The 15,772-nt window shown below is 40.1% G+C and overlaps 1 protein-coding gene across 1 annotated transcript; it reads right to left on the bottom strand.

Annotated features, from left to right (window-relative positions):
• Positions 1 to 2,410: 2,410 nt before the first annotated feature.
• Positions 2,411 to 12,981, bottom strand: LOC132823748 (chymotrypsinogen 2-like). Its single transcript, XM_060837757.1, has 7 exons — positions 12,924 to 12,981; positions 12,733 to 12,836; positions 9,401 to 9,480; positions 9,226 to 9,304; positions 4,804 to 4,984; positions 2,667 to 2,800; positions 2,411 to 2,572 (listed from the first exon to the last, which is right to left on the bottom strand). The coding sequence occupies exons 1-7, from the start codon at positions 12,979 to 12,981 to the stop codon at positions 2,411 to 2,413; spliced, it is 798 nt and encodes a 265-aa protein (XP_060693740.1).
• Between the last annotated feature and the right edge of the window lie 2,791 nt (positions 12,982 to 15,772).

Below are 15,772 nucleotides of genomic sequence, written 5' to 3' on the forward strand. Positions count from 1 at the left end.
AATGTACAGAAGTGCATGACACTGGATTATAAAAATAGGTCTGTGAAATAAAGTGGCAATGAACAAGTTATTTTGTGAAATGGAAAAACAGACTGGTTTAATCTTTTTTATTATTTGCTGAAAGGTTGTGAATCTTAATGAGTGGAATTTTTTTGCTAATTTCTTTTTATAGAAGGTATTTATCTTGTTTTTATGACTGATCTTTCAGTTAAATTTCTTTAAATAGCAAATGTTAATGATAAAACCTCAACTGACTAAATTTGGACAGGCCCAAACCAAATAGAAATTATTAGTGAAAATTATAATTTTGCTGAGCGAATGGTTATTTCATAATAATAATGTAACCAGAAGAAATACTTCTCAAAATGTCTCACAGATATATTTATAAATTCCATGAGACAGCTTTAAAAAAATGTCTGGTCTGTCAGTGAGGGCTGTTGATGCAAACTTCAAATAGGAAGCATGTTGACCTAGGCTCCCTCTCTCTGTACTCGTAAGGTGGCATGGAAGACATTTGTAAGTGGAAGACTTTCAAACTATATGTTTGTTCTTAATTTTCAAAATATCAGAGGCATTTTAATTGTTTTTACAAGACACGGTTCTGGATGATAACATCATTGCAACTGTTTATAGGCTGTTTTTCTGCAGCAAGTGAGTAACTTGTATATTCTGATTTAGTGTAGCTGTGCCAATTGTATGATGTGCACTCCATTTGAAAGGAAAGGCAGTGGTCCCCAGTTTTGGAAGATTGAACTTAGGTTGTTAATATCTGGGCTGAATCAGTTATATTAGAAAAAAAGCATCAAATACTGCATTTAAGCAGGGACCTTCTGTCCTGGTGCCCACTAAATGCAAACCTTTAATATATCATTCCTACATATTCCTCAATGCAAAGAAACTAGAGTGTGAGGAAATGGAAATGAAGTTTGTAAATAATAAAATTAAAATTAGTATTCGATGTTTGTACATGACTGCCAAAGTAATAGTGTCTTTGTCAAAATGTGAAACACTTATTTTGTGACTATTTCAAGTATGGTCAACATGGTTTCATGAAGGATAGGTTGTGCCTCACAAACCTTTCTCAGTTCTTTGAGATGGTCACCAAACAGGTGGATGAAGGTAAAGCGGTTGATGTGGTGTATATGGATTTCAGTAAGGTTCCCCATGGTAGACTATTGCACAAAATACAGAGGCATGGGATTGAGGGTGATTAAGCAATTTGGATCGGAAATTGGCTAGCTGAAAGAAGAGAGAGGGTGGTGGTTGATGGGAAATGTTCATCGTGGAGTCCAGTTACGAGTAGTGTACTGCAAGGATCTGTTTTAGGGCCACTGCTGTTTGTCATTTTTATAAATGGCCTGGATGAGGGTCTAGAAGGATGTGTTAGTAAATTTGCGGATGACACTAAGGTCGGTAGAGTTGTGGATAGTGCTAAAGGATGTTGCAGGTTACAGAGGGACATAGATAAGCCGCAGAGCTGGGCTGAGAGGTGGAAAATGGAGCTTAATGCAGAAAGTATGAGGTGATTCACTTTGGAAGGAGCAACAGGAATGCAGAGTACTGGGCTAATTGTAAGATTCTTGGTAGTGTAGAAGTGATGAGAGATCTCGGTGTCCATGTACATAGATCTCTGAAAATTGCCACCCAGGTTGATAGAGTTGTTAAGAAGACAGATGGTGCGTTAGCTTTTATTGGTAAAAGGATTGAGTTTCGGATCCACGAGAATATGCTGCAGCTATATAAAACTCTGGTGTGGCCGCACTTGGAGTATCGCGTACAGTTCTTGTCACCACATTATAGGCAGGATATGGAAGCTTTGGAAAGGGTTCAGAGGAGATTTACCAGGATGCTGCCTAGTATGGAGGGAAGGTTTTATGAGGAAATGTGGAGGGACTTGAGGCTGTTTTCATTAGAGAGAAAAAGGTTGAGAGGTGATTTAATTAAGACATATAAAATATGCTGAAAATGTATTGCTGGTTAAAGCACAGCAGGTTAGGCAGCATCCAAGGAACAGGAAATTCGACGTTTCGGGCCAGAGCCCTTCATCCTGATGAAGGGCTCTGGCCCGAAACGTCAAACTTCCTGTTCCTTGGATGCTGCCTAACCTGCTGTGCTTTAACCAGCAACACATTTTCAGCTCTGATCTCCAGCATCTGCAGACCTCACTTTTTACTCATATAAAATGTGCTGCAATGTTATATGTTCTATGTTCTATGACATGATTAACTCTGTAGAGATCAACTTGTAAGGTAACAAGTTGGAAAGAAAGGCCTGACCCAGGTTGTGCAGCTTCACATTACTGACTGACCCTCTTTCAAGTTCTTAGAAGGTGGGAAAAAAAAATAGACATTTGATATTAATTTTTCAAGTTCTTTATTTCAGGAGCAATTCAATTTTAATTTGAGTTCTTCTAATTGGCAGCAATTGTCTGCACAATCCAGGAGTGGAACTCAGTCACCCGGGCATAGACAGCAGGGATTTGGGTGGAGCAATAACCACTGCCCCAGGAAACGATGCCCACCAGATACCAGGCTCCACCGTCTTTGCAGACAAGAGGTCCTCCTGAGTCACCCTGTTGAAGAGAACAGACCAATGTAATGAACTTGTAACAGAGTAAGAATGATTTAATGAGCTGCAATATTTTGTGTATGATATGCCTCACATACCATGCAAGAGGTAGCACCAGCACCACCAGCGCAAACCATCATGTCTGAGATTTTGTTGCCCCAGAAGTTCTGACAATCGGCAGTGGTAAGGAGAGGAAGAGCTGCCTGCTGTAGTTGGCATGGAGTGTAGATTGCTGAATAATCAAAAAAGAGCTCTTAATATGTAATTAGATTTTCTGGAACTACTTGAGATGATCCTAAATATTCAAATGCTTGTAAAATGATGAAAGCATTAATAAAGGAGGAAAGAAAGTAGGAGCAGGAATAGACCATTTGATCCATTGAACCCACTCCACCAATGAAACAGATCTTGGCCAATCATCTACCTTGACACCATTTTCCCCAAAATCTCCATATCCTTGAAGCCATTAATCTCCAGAATCTATCAACTTCTGTGTTGAGTATGCTCAATTCCCCTCTGGAGTAGAGAATTCGAAAGATTCACCATCCTCTGAGTAAAGAAATCCCTTCACACCTCAGTTTTAAATGGCCTGTCCCTTATTTTGAGACTATGTCCCCTAGTTTTACACCCCTCAGCCAGGAGAAACACCCTATTTATATCCAAACTGTCACACGCTGAAAGAAGTCTGCATTTTTCAATGAGATCATTTCTCATTCTTCAAAACCCTAGAGAATACAGAACCAGTTTCTTTAATCTCGCTTCCCAGATATTCCCAACTTCCCATGGATTAGTCTAATTAACCTTCTTTGCATCCCTCTCCGATCATCCTTCCTAAGATAAAGAGAACTAAACTGTCGTCTGGGTATGGTCTCACTGAGGTTTTATATAATAGAATCAAGATGTCTTTACTTCTGTGCTCAAATCCTCTTGCAAGGAATGCCAACATACCAGTTGCCTTCTTAATTGCTTGTGACATCTGAATCCTAACTATTAGTGGCTGATGAACAGAAATACTCAAGTACCTTTGCTTTTGGGTCAGGTAAGATCAGGATCTTAAAATGAATAAATAAATGTATACGCAAATAAGCTTCAGCAGCTAAAGAAGGCACCTCATCCCTACCTTCTCAAGGACAGCTAGAGATGGGAAATAAATGCTGGCCCAGGCAGCAACATTCACATCCCATGAAAAAATCTTTTAAAAATCTTTACCATGTTTCAATTCTCAAGATTTACTTTCTGAAACTTCTGAGTAAAACTGTTGAAAAATAAATTCCACATTCTCAATTACCACTGGTGTGAATGAGTTAACACCCTTGAAGTGTGGATCTTTCAGTATAAAAGGAGAGAGTTAATCGTTACGATGGTGGCTGTGCTAAAGACAGGAACCAATTGTTCAACTTTGCCTTTGAACCACTGTTCCATTGGTAATCTCAAGCAACTTCCTTTCTCAAAACAAAACATAAGCAGCTTGAAAGTCTGTGTTTACCAAGATCTTGTTATGTCCCAGATAATTGTTCCAGTATTCAGTTTCAAATCCCTGCACATCCTTGCTCCTTTTCACTTACATGATCTTCTCAAGGTTGTATTTCTGCCAAGATTCTCCAGTTCTTCAACACTTGCTGTTGTGTCCTCTATCTCACTCCATTCATCAAATTATATCTGCCTTCTTGGCTTCCCAACCTTGTTTTCTCCTTTTGACTTTTACAACCTTCATAGCATCTTCTTTACTTGTGCTTTTATCCCTTAACATAACTGTTTTGTCCCATTTGGAGCCCAGACTATCCATAATGTGCATCAAGATGTCTTTTTCTTTCAATAAGTTCTAGCTTCTCCTGCTCTGTCCGTCCTTCGTTCTGACAGTGATAGCTGTACCTTCTGCCATGTTGGCCCTAAGCTCCTCAATCCTCATCATTTCTTCAGTGTTCACTTCTCTTACACAAGAAAACCTGCCTCTTCGACTAAACATTGGGTCATTGGCTTAACGTTTCCTTCTTTTAGTCTCGGCTAGCATCTGATAAAGTTCCTGTGAAGTTCCCATGACATTCCGTGTTAAGTTTGCTGCATATATGCAAGTTACTGTCATGAATGTTATGGAAATACAAGTTATTGTTATTTTATTGTAATTGATTTAGGATGGATCTTTTGCATTTCTGATTACTTTTAGTTGAATCTACCAACAGGGTAGTCTAACATAGACAGCAGTTTATTTGGAAAATAAAGACGAAGGTCCCATACCAGATGAATGAGTTAAGCCCCAGCCTGAAGTGACACACATCTTGCCCCCTGGGAAACTGGCAGCATCACTTGCGAGGCACACGGAGGAAATGCGGTTGGTAAATTTGACAGGGTATGCGAGCTTCACCAGTGTCACATCGTTGTTGATATTATATGGATCCCAGGCTGGATGGGTAATGACCTGTAAACAGACAAGGCAAAAGGCAGTTCTGATTCATCAGTAACAATTCAGTTTCCATGCTGTTATGCAGAAGGAATAATACATTCTCTCAAATTTCGTTGATGGTAGGTGAAGTAGCTCATTTGCAGCAACTTTGCTGGAGCCACCATCCCCATTCCAATTTCCTTTTGCAAAGTTAGTGAGACTGTGGCAATATTGCAACAGCTGAGTGAGAATAATTCTTAAGAAATACCTGGTGACTGTTGTCAGGTTCACCTGTGGTACCAAATCTATTGCTTTAAGTTCTTTATACTTTGCTATGGCTGCAGCACAGAATGATGCCAAATCTTTCTAGTGAAATCTAGTTTTTTGCATCATATTTCAATCCAAACAGATCCCTAAATTTCCTTTGAAAACCTGTGCTGGTCAGACATAAGCTCAGTGGATTTAATTTGGTAAATTGAGAAACATAGGAAATATAAGCAGGAGTAGGCCATTCAGCCCTTGGAACTTGCTGTGCCATTCTGTATGATCATGCCTAATCATCCAACTCAGTATACTGTTCTCAGTTTCTCCCTGTACCTTTTAATCCCTTTAGCTCAAAGAATTATATCTACCTTTTAATCCCTTTAGCCTTAAGAATTATATTTAGCTTCTTCTTTACAACATTGAGCGGCCATTTCCACCATTAAGTTTTAAATTTAATTTTACATAGCTAATAGAATTATCACATCCATTTTGGAGGCTCTTTTGGAGCTAAGAATTTTAAAATATTTTTTAAAGTGCTGGGCTGTTGATAGTTTGATTGGGTACACATTGTCTAGTACCAGGCTTCGAAAGAGCTTTGCAGTCTCAGTGGGGGAAAAGGAAAAGATTGATGTTTCAGGTCTCCACGGATTCACAATACATGTTGTCTGATCGTTCCAGTACTTTATGCTCATTTCTATTTCAAATTTTCAGCATGAGTATTAATTTGTCTATTGTTTAAAAGAACCTCGGTTTGATGTTGGGGATGTCCTGACGCTGTTAAATTGCAGAACAGAAACAACCTGCTTTGAAATTTTGACCATTTTTTCAAAAATTCCTTCTCAGGAAGAGGGCATCACTGACTGAACTAATATTTATTGCCCAGAAGGCAGTTAAGAGGCAACCACACTGCTATAGATCTGGTGTTACATGTCAGCCTGACCAGGTAAGGATGGTAATTTCCTTCCCTAAAGGACATTAGTGAACCAGATGGGTTTTTTCCTGAGAATGGATTTATGGTGATCACTATACACCTAATTCCAAATCTGCTGTGGTGGAATTTGAATCAGGTTCCTAGTACAGTATGAGGTTTGCTGGATTAACAGTCCAGTGATAATTCTTGTGATCACCTCCCCTATTATCCTTCCAAACATTGGTGGCTGGAAATATCACTCAGACAATATCCATCTTGATTTGTCACAACTTTCTTAGAACATAGAACCTAGAAAAGTACAGCACAGAACAGGCCCTTAGGCCCACGATGTTGTGCCGAGGTTAATCCTAATGTAACTTAACCTACGCACCCCTCAAATCGCTGTTATTCATGTGCATGTCCAGCAGTCGCTTAAATGTCTCCAATGACTCTGCTTCCACCACCACAGCAGGCAACACATTCCATGCATTCACAACTCTCTGCGTAAAGAACCTACCTCTGACATCTCCTTTATACCTTCCTCCTAATATCTTCAAACTACGACTCCTCGTACCAGTCAATCCTGCCCTAGGAAAAATCTCTGGTTATTGGCTCTATCTATTCCACTCATTATCTTGTATACCTCAATCAGGTCTCCTCTCTTCCTCCTTCTCTCCAGAGCGAAAAGTCTGAGCTTATTCAACCTTTCTTCATAAGGCAAGCCCTCCAGTCCAGGTAGCATCCAGGTAAAGCTTCTTTGCACCCTCTTCAAAGCCTCGGTACCTTTCCTATAGTAGGGTGACCAGAACTGGACACAATATCCCAAGTGTGGTCTCACCAGGGACTTGTAGAGCTGCAGCAAAACCTTGCTGCTCTTAAACTTGATCCCCCTGTTAATGAAAGCCGAAACACCTTATGCTTTCTTAACAATCCTATCCACTTGGGTGGCAACTTTGAGGGATCTATGTACTTGCACACCCAGATCCCTCTGTTCCCCCACACTGCCAAGAATCCTTACTTTAATCCTATATTCAGCATTCAAGTTCGACCTTCCAAAATGCATCACTTCGCATTTATCCAGGTTGAACTCTTTAGTGGGCGGCACGGTGGCACAATGGTTAGCACTGCTGCCTCACAGCACCTGAGACACGGGTTCAATTCCCGACTCAGGTGACTGACTGTATGGAGTTTGCACATTCTCCCCGTGTCTGCGTGGGTTTCCTCCGGGTGCTCCGGTTTCCTCCCACAGTCACAAAGATGTGCAGGTCAGGTGAATTGGCCATGCTAAATTGCCTGTAGTGTTAGGTAGGGGTAAATGTAGGGGTATGGGTGGGTTGCGCTTCGGCGGGTCGGTGTGGACTTGTTGGGCCGAAGGGCCTGTTTCCACACTGTAAGTAATCTAATCTAATCTAATCCATCTGCCATTTCTCAGCCCAGCTCTGCATCCTGTCCATGTCGTGCTGCAGCCTGCAGTAGCCCTCTGTACTATCGAAGGCACCTCCGACCTTTGTGTCATCTGCAAATTTACTAACCCACCCCTCATCCTCCTCATCCAAGTCATTTATAAAAACTACAAAGAGCAGAGGTCCAAGAACAGAGCCTTGTGGGACCCCACTCAACACTGACTTCCAGGCAGAATACTTTCTTTCTTCTCTGCCTTCTGTCAGCCAGCCAATTCTGAATCTGGATAGCCAAATCTCCCTGTATCCCATAACTCCTGACTTTATGAATGAGCCTACCATGGGGAATCTTATCAAATGCCTTGCTGAAGTCCATATACACCACATCCACTACTCGACCTTCGTCGACCTGTCTTGTCACCTCCTCAAAGAATTCTTCATTAAGTTACATATAATCCATATTTCTTGCAAGTAACAAAATAATTTTAATTGTGAATTGGGGCTTGTGGTTAACTAATCAATCCTTTTCCTTTGAGCAAGTGCAGATTTATTCCATGGTCAACAAACTGTGAGAGGTAACGTGTGCATCAGTGCAATACATCCAGAATGACTGACTCCCATGCAGTATAGCCAATCACATTAGCAATCTCTGGACATTGCTGTTAAAGGGAAAGTAACCTTCATAAAATCAGAATGTAGTTCTCATTATTTAGATCAATGGGAAAACAAGCTATGGTATTCAGGAGTTGGAATAGCCTTGTTGATTTAGCATTGCAAACTGTTGTATCTAGCACAGAATAAAAGTGGAAATAATAGCATTATAATCATGTGGCAAATGATGAAACTAATCATTTCACAAATATGAGCCAAGATGTGAAGGCACTTTAGTGGTAGCATTGGCGGCTCAATGATTAGCACTGCTACCTTACAGTGCCAGGGACCTAGGTTTGATTCCACCCTTGGGTGACTGTTTGTGTGGAGTTTGCAGATTCTCCTGTGTCTGTCTGGGTTTCATTTGGGTACTCCAGCTTCCTGCCACAGTCTAAAGATGTGCAGATTGGCTATGAGAAATTTAAGGTAACATGATAGGGTAGGGGTGTGGGACTGGCTGGGACCCAGATGGTTGGTGTGCACTCAATGGGCTGAAAGCCCTTCGCCACACTGTAGGGATCCTATGATTTACTCAGTTAAGGAGTAAACCTAAAAATGAAGGTAACTATGGAAGTCACATGTGGTACCAGAAACACTCCTGTTTGGGTTCTACAGAGTTTGAGGAGTTCATGTACTTTAATTTGATTATGCATTCTGGAAATCAGGAAAGGATAATTTTCTCTCTCTCTCTCTCTCATTGCCCTGAGAAGTTAGCGGTGGGGCTTCTTTGTTTGAGAAAACTGAGTGAATTCCTTAGACATGGCAGAGGTGGTTAAGAGACAAACCACATATAAGCCACACTGGATATGGCTGAGGTGTTTCCTTCCCTTAAGAGTATTAATAAACCATTGGGTTTTACTACAATCTGACAGATTTGTGGTCACTTTTTCTGATGTCAGCTATTTGTTTCCAGATTTGATTGAAAATAACTTTTGATTCTCAGGAATTTGAACTTGTATTAATGGCATTCCAGTTCAATAACACTACTCCCAAACTGTAAATGTAAAATTCTCAAATAATAATCCGTAATACGCCAGAGCATCTTTAGGTACCTTTTCAATCTTCATAGTCTGGGTGCCTTCTTTTGTTGAACATTTATTGGAAGCTCCAAGGATCGCAAGGTTAGCTGTGCTGTGTGGAAACAGTGTGTTACTTAGAGTAAAGGTCCTACGTTCATTAGTATTACTAATATTGATTCTGAAGAATATAACTGAGTGTAGTTCTTACGTCACGCCACAATGGGCTGCAGTCACAACCCAGTTTTCATTGATCAAGGAGCCTCCACAGAAATGCCAGCCTGTGGTGTCCTATTGGGTAGAGGGAAAATTCAGTCAAGAAAAGGCAAAAAATCAATTTCTTCTCCCCAGCACCATCAAAATCCAACACCGTCAACTGAGGTTTCTGACTCATACCCAAAGTGTCAACCGTTTGGGTAAAAATACATGGAGTGGGTCAGAAAGGAACAATGAGAGCAACAAAGGCAATAGGGCATCGGTAACCAAGGTGACATTGGGGAGAGTTAGACAACAATCAAAGATAAAGGCTTAATATCTGAATGTATAAAATGTTCACAATAAATGAAATGACTTAGAACTGATAGTAGTTCACAGGTATGATTAACTTGCCATTAAAAAGAAGTGTTTGCTAAGTGACCAGGTTTGGGAACCAAATATTTCATGATACTTAACTCATGGAAGAGGTAGATCACAGACAGACAAATGGTGGAGGGAGGTAACTTTAATAACAAAGAATGGGATAAAAAAAGAAAATGGAAAGGAACTAAATGGAAAAAAAATCAAGAAGGAGAATCAGTTTGTTAGAGCTAAGAAACAGAAAGGAACAGAATTATGAGAACTATTTAGAGGCTGCATAGCAATATTTGTAATATAGGACAAGGGCAGAGTCTAAGTCAAGAAATTGGAGAGGTGCAGCATCATGCAAGATCTTATTCATCATATAGACTGGGTAAACCAAATTTGCAGTAATATTGTAGGGGATGAGTTTATGGAATATGTAGAAGATAGCTTTTTAATCAGTATGTCAAGGATTAAACCAGCAACAGGCTACTTTGGATTTAATATCGTACAATAAGCAAAATTAATTAACAATCTTGTAGTAAAATAGTTTCTGGAAAAAAGTGACCATAATATGATAACATTTTGTATGGAGTTTGATAGTGAATTAGTATCTCAAGTCTTAAGTCTAAAAACAATAGACCAAGTTGGTGTGAGGGAACGGTTGGCCAAGATACATCAAGAAACTACATTCTAAGAATATCATGAGAGACAAACAATAGCTATCATTTAAATAAATAATATACCATCTGCAGCAAATATACATACCTTTAAGGCACATAAACCCCACAAAGAAAGTAATTGAACTTTGGCTAATGAGGTATTTAGATAGGAAGAGATCAACAAAGAGACTAATAATATTGCTAAAAAGAATTGTAAGCCTGAGGACTTTAGAATTCAGCAAAGGAAGACCAAAAACTGATAAGAGAAGATGAAAGGAAAATATAAGAATAATTTTACGAGAGACATAAAACATAAAATTTGTACCTCTCAGTATAAAAGATTTTGTATCTGTCTTCACGACAGAAGACTGAAAAAGAACATTTGAAACAACAGGAGGCCAAAAGTATAGTGTGAAACAGGAACTTGAAATTAGAGTAAATGTAGGACCAAAGAAAGGTTCCTGTATGTAAAATAAAATGTTGTCTCCAATCAGTGATTTTTACTTGATTTCTATCTGCAAGGTTGACAAGAGCCTGTGCTCTGAGAAGCAAGGAATTACTGGCAGTAGTTTCTGGTTCTATACAATTAGCCTCAAAGTGCTGATGTCAGAAATTGCTGTCCATTTCACAGAGTAATTATGTATTGCTGATATTAGAAATGATAAATTTAGAGGGCGTCATATCACAGAACGCTGAAAGGAACTAATGCATTTAAACTCCTGCCCATTTAAAGGTTTCAAATCTACAGGTGCAAGGATTAAATTTGTTTCTCAGCAAAATTGGTGCAGGGATTGGGATGAGCCATTAACCTGTATATGATCAAAAAGATGCAGTTTATTTTAACACATTTAAAAAATATATATTTTTGAAGAAGGTTTATCTGGTACATGTCACAGCTCTAGCTTCAGACACTGTTCAATTCACCACGATGCTGTTCTTCAGCAATCAGAACTCCCATGAGACATTCATTAATTTCACCAGAGCCTCGACCTGTTAGCATTGCTGTCAACCTCACAACCACTTCTCACAGTTTACACATTACTGTGAGCTATGACAGCCCCATTAACATATTGAGCCACACACACCAACACACTTTCTGCTTTCTTGCAGAGTGAGGTGCCACAGAATCAAGGGCAGCAGGAACGAACCAGAAAAGGATGGTCAGCAGTACGATCTAATCCCCACTTTTATAAACTCAAGATCAGTATGGAACATACGATAACTATGTCTTTAATTTAGGACAAGGAGATCAGGTCAACCTGCACTAAAGTTTGACTGACACCAGGGCTGGGGGACAGGAATATTAAAGATGAATGGAATGCTTAGATTGTTTTACAGAGAAGAAGATACAAGGTGTTCACAATAAGAGACAATGGTGATTATTGTGGTTGGATTATTCCACTCCAAAGGCCCAGGGCAGTGTTAAAAATAGGAGGTTGAGGACAGTTGTGCTTTAACTTGTCCATTTAATTAGCAATTGAATAGAGACAGGGACTAAGGAATAGTTAATCAGTTTTCCTATCTGCATTCAAGCCCCACATGATTCATGTTGTCATTGGGATGGGCTTTGTAAGTGTCAGATACAAAGAAAACCATTGGAATATTGTGGATTATACTCTTTCTACAATATCAACAACTATCACAGACAGGTTAGTTTGCTCAGATCTGAGACAGAGGGAAGCTGCAAGTGAAAGCTCAAACTTGTGAGGAGTGAAAACAAGGCTGGAAGATTTACCTGGCCTGGTTAGGGAGTGAATCTTCATTGGGAAGAATGACTCACTGTGAGAGACAGTTTTGAAATTACAAACCAGCAGGCTGAGAAAAAAAAGAACAGAAGTAGATTCTCAGGAACAAAGAATCATTTCAGACTGATTCTGGGTGAACTGAATACTTACTTAAAGGATAGTGTAAAGTATACACTATAGAGAGATGTTCAATTTTGCTAGAAGTTAGAAAGTTCTATTCTGTGATTTAAAGGGTAAGTTGTCCATAAAAATGGTGCTGAGGCAAAACTGTTCTTAGTCTTTTGTTACAGTAAAAATCTTGAAGCATGAAATCTTGTTTGAAATCAGCTATTAATTGGAAGTTTGTATGTTGTTTTTAAAAATAATTATTGCTATCAATGGGGCTCAGATACTGCAGGGAATTAATTAATAACGTTGATCATTGTTGGAGTGCCCATGACTGAGCCTGTGACCAAAAGCAGGCTGAAACCATCAGGGATGATATATGTTGACAGCCATTTTATATATGGAATCTGTCATTAAAGGTAGTATATATCTGGCTCATTGGAAGTTGTGATGCTATCCAATTATAAACATACCTGCATGGAGACCTGCCAGGGCCAAGAGCCTGGGACAGCATTTTCACCGTTTACAATCCGTGCATAGCCAGTAACGATAGGTGTGATAGCTGGGACCCCACAGCCTGGACAGTTGGTGCACAATTAAGAATTAGATTAAACAACATGCCTCTCAGTAAAGCTATCATAGTGTCTCCAAAAAAGCAACTTACTCCGTCCATAAGCTGAGCCAAGGAGGGCAAGGCAGGATACAAGCCAGAGGAAAGCCATCACTGTTATTTTGTTTGTCAGTTTGAGTCTCTGAATTAGATTTTAAGTCATTATATAACCTCAATGTAATGCGAGCTATCGAATAGATAAACGTCTGAGCTTTATAAGCATGTGGACCTGACAGCATTTCTTTCCCAAGTGAATTGATGATGTGAAAAGTGCACCCATTGTTGAAACAGAGAATGTAAATGACTGCCTCCTGATAAATTTAATTTCTGTGTATGGAAATACTGAACACAGGTGAAGCTTTCTGCACATCGATGATGTTGCCAAACAGGGACATGCCCACTAATGACTCGATTTAATTTAAAACTGTGACAAAATGAGGAAATGCCCATTAAACCATCTCACCCTGAGAAATACCAGCCGCTGCTAGAGATTTTAAAATTGTTCAAACTGACCTCAGAGTAAAGGGTTTAATTGATGTAGTTTAATAACGACATATGTTGAGATAAATATATATATATTTTATATATATAATATATATATACAGTAGCGCCTCGACTTACGAACTTAATCTATTCTGAGACCCGGTTCGCGAACCAAAAAATTCGCGAACTGAATCAATTTTTCCCATTGTTCAGAGGGCATAAAAATGCTTGGATGGCTGTTCACAGCGCACGCGCCAAAGACGAACTGAATGAGATCACACGGGCCCAAGAGCTTTTGCGTTCAACAAGCACGTAGCAAAGCAGAACAATGAAACCACGTGGTTGCACATGGGCTTTTTGCGTTAGTACCTTTGTTCGTACGTACGTTGAAGTAAAGTTTTACGCACAATCCTGTTCGTAAATCGATTTGTATGTGAACGGGGTCGTTCGTATGTCGAGGCGCTACTGTAAATTCATTTAGTGCTATACTGGCAGAAGATTGGCCGATATGTTTGCAAAGTCGATTGTGGTGTGGAAGACTTTACTTTCATTGGAAGTGGATTTGATCATTTCATGCACTAGGTTGTGATGTGAACAGCTCTCCAACTTGTATCTCATTGATTAGATAACATTAAACTTTCTAAATTTGTGATCAACCCAATCTGTATGGGCCAGAGAGATTAAAAAAGAAGTGGGGATGATAAAATAATGCTTTGGGAATCTGAAATATTGGAAGTGTCCAGCAACTCTGTCATCTGTTAAGGAGGTCACAGCCTCCTGCCTCTTTACACATGTTGTTAATGTAGGTAGGGTATTGCAATCTTCAGCCTATAAGTAAAGTCATCATTGGCTTACCAGATCAAAGAGCTGCTACTTCAGAGAGAGAGAGGGACAACTGTTGTTGGCTTAACCTGAGGATCAACACACCTCAGGCAAAGGGAGTCCTTCACATTGACCTCAGCTGGTGTGGGAATTGAACATGTGGATATCACTCTGCATTGCTGTCCAGCCAACTAAGCTAATTCACCCTTTCCACTCATGTCTGTTTTACTCAAATCACCAATCCTTTATTTTCTCTTGATCAATTGAGATAGATGAGGCCAGTCAAACCCAAGGATTCCTAGCTTTCCATAGGGATGTGCAGGTTAGGCAGATTAGCCAAGAGAAATATAGGGTAGGGGAGCCTGTCTGTTTGGGATGCTGTTTGGATAGTCGGTGAGGATTTGATGGGTTGAATGGCCTGCTTCCACACTGAAGGGATTTTATGATTCGATTCGATATTACTTTACTCCATGCTCCCAGATGGCCATGTGGATTGACTTCAAAATTCCCCTGGATTTTCAGGGGTTCCCTTTCCCTGCCGTACCAACACAGGTTTTCCAGTATCCTGTGAACGTCAAGCTACTCGATCTTCTCGGTATGTCTGAAGTGGTTCCTGGCAGTAAGGCCCATTTCAGCAACTCTTTGGACCTGACTTTTCCACAAATCCTGTCTGTTTGTAAAGAAAACCAGTTCTCACCAGCATTCTGCTTGGTGACCATAAAAAAAACCCTCAATTTGTATTTCTTTGCTTCTCAGAGCAGGAGCTGTTTCTGTTTTCCTCTCCACATCTCTATCTCTGTGTGTCTCTCTGTATTCAGGCAGAATTAGTATCAACAACTCATCTTCACTTCAGTCCATTCACCTCAAATTAAAGGAGACAGTTTAAAGCAACTGACATAATAGGTCTTGCATTCACAAGAATACCCATCGAAGAGATGGCTGATAGCCCACCTCAGAGACACTCCAGAGGTGCAAAAGGTGTTATAACACTACAAGGGTGACAATAGAACAAGGAGTTGGTTTGTTTACAATGAAGTTTCACTGTCTGGTCAGATATAGAGGTGTCCTTCAATATGTCCCAACAAGAGTGGTGGTTGTTCTTTCCTTGTGCCCTTCACAACATAATACTATAGAGAGGAGTAAGGTGGAGAGTGGCCAATCTTCCCCTCAATGTGGAGATTGAGCAGGAAGATCCTGAAGTGCTACTGGTCCCTTTGGTACAGGACCTGCCTGCCAGAGAAGCCTGTGATGTCCTCACCCTGACACCCCTTGCTTGAGTAGTGTGTCTGCAGCATTGAAACCTTCCCATCGAGGTCACTGTGCAAAAGCCCCCAACCAGCCATTGCCAACCCTCCTCTGTACAGTCACCCAGCTACTAATCACCTTGACACATTATCTCCTCATAAAGTTGGCCTCATCCATTCATTGGCATTTAACAGACCAGGGTCAACAGGGAAACAAAAAAAAATACATACTACAAATATTTCCCAAAACACCCTTCCATTACTCAACAGCATCACTGTAACAATAACAATGAAAGAAATACCCATGATTCCTTCTGCACAGCCAAGATGTTTCTCCTCATACCCTTTCTGTTT

This window comes from Hemiscyllium ocellatum, chromosome 17 (assembly GCF_020745735.1).
Source record: "Hemiscyllium ocellatum isolate sHemOce1 chromosome 17, sHemOce1.pat.X.cur, whole genome shotgun sequence".
NCBI lineage: Eukaryota > Metazoa > Chordata > Chondrichthyes > Orectolobiformes > Hemiscylliidae > Hemiscyllium > Hemiscyllium ocellatum.

Bases quoted from the DNA above. Each gene is read 5' to 3' on its own strand.
- LOC132823748 (XM_060837757.1), bottom strand. From the start codon at position 12,981: ATGGCTTTCCTCTGGCTTGTATCCTGCCTTGCCCTCCTTGGCTCAGCT. The intron at 4,985-9,225 runs GTACCTAAAGAT...GTCTGTTTACAG, and splicing joins AGACTATGAAGATTGAAAAG to GTCATTACCCATCCAGCCTG. The intron at 2,573-2,666 runs GTATGTGAGGCA...TCTCTTCAACAG, and splicing joins CTGGTGCTACCTCTTGCATG to GGTGACTCAGGAGGACCTCT.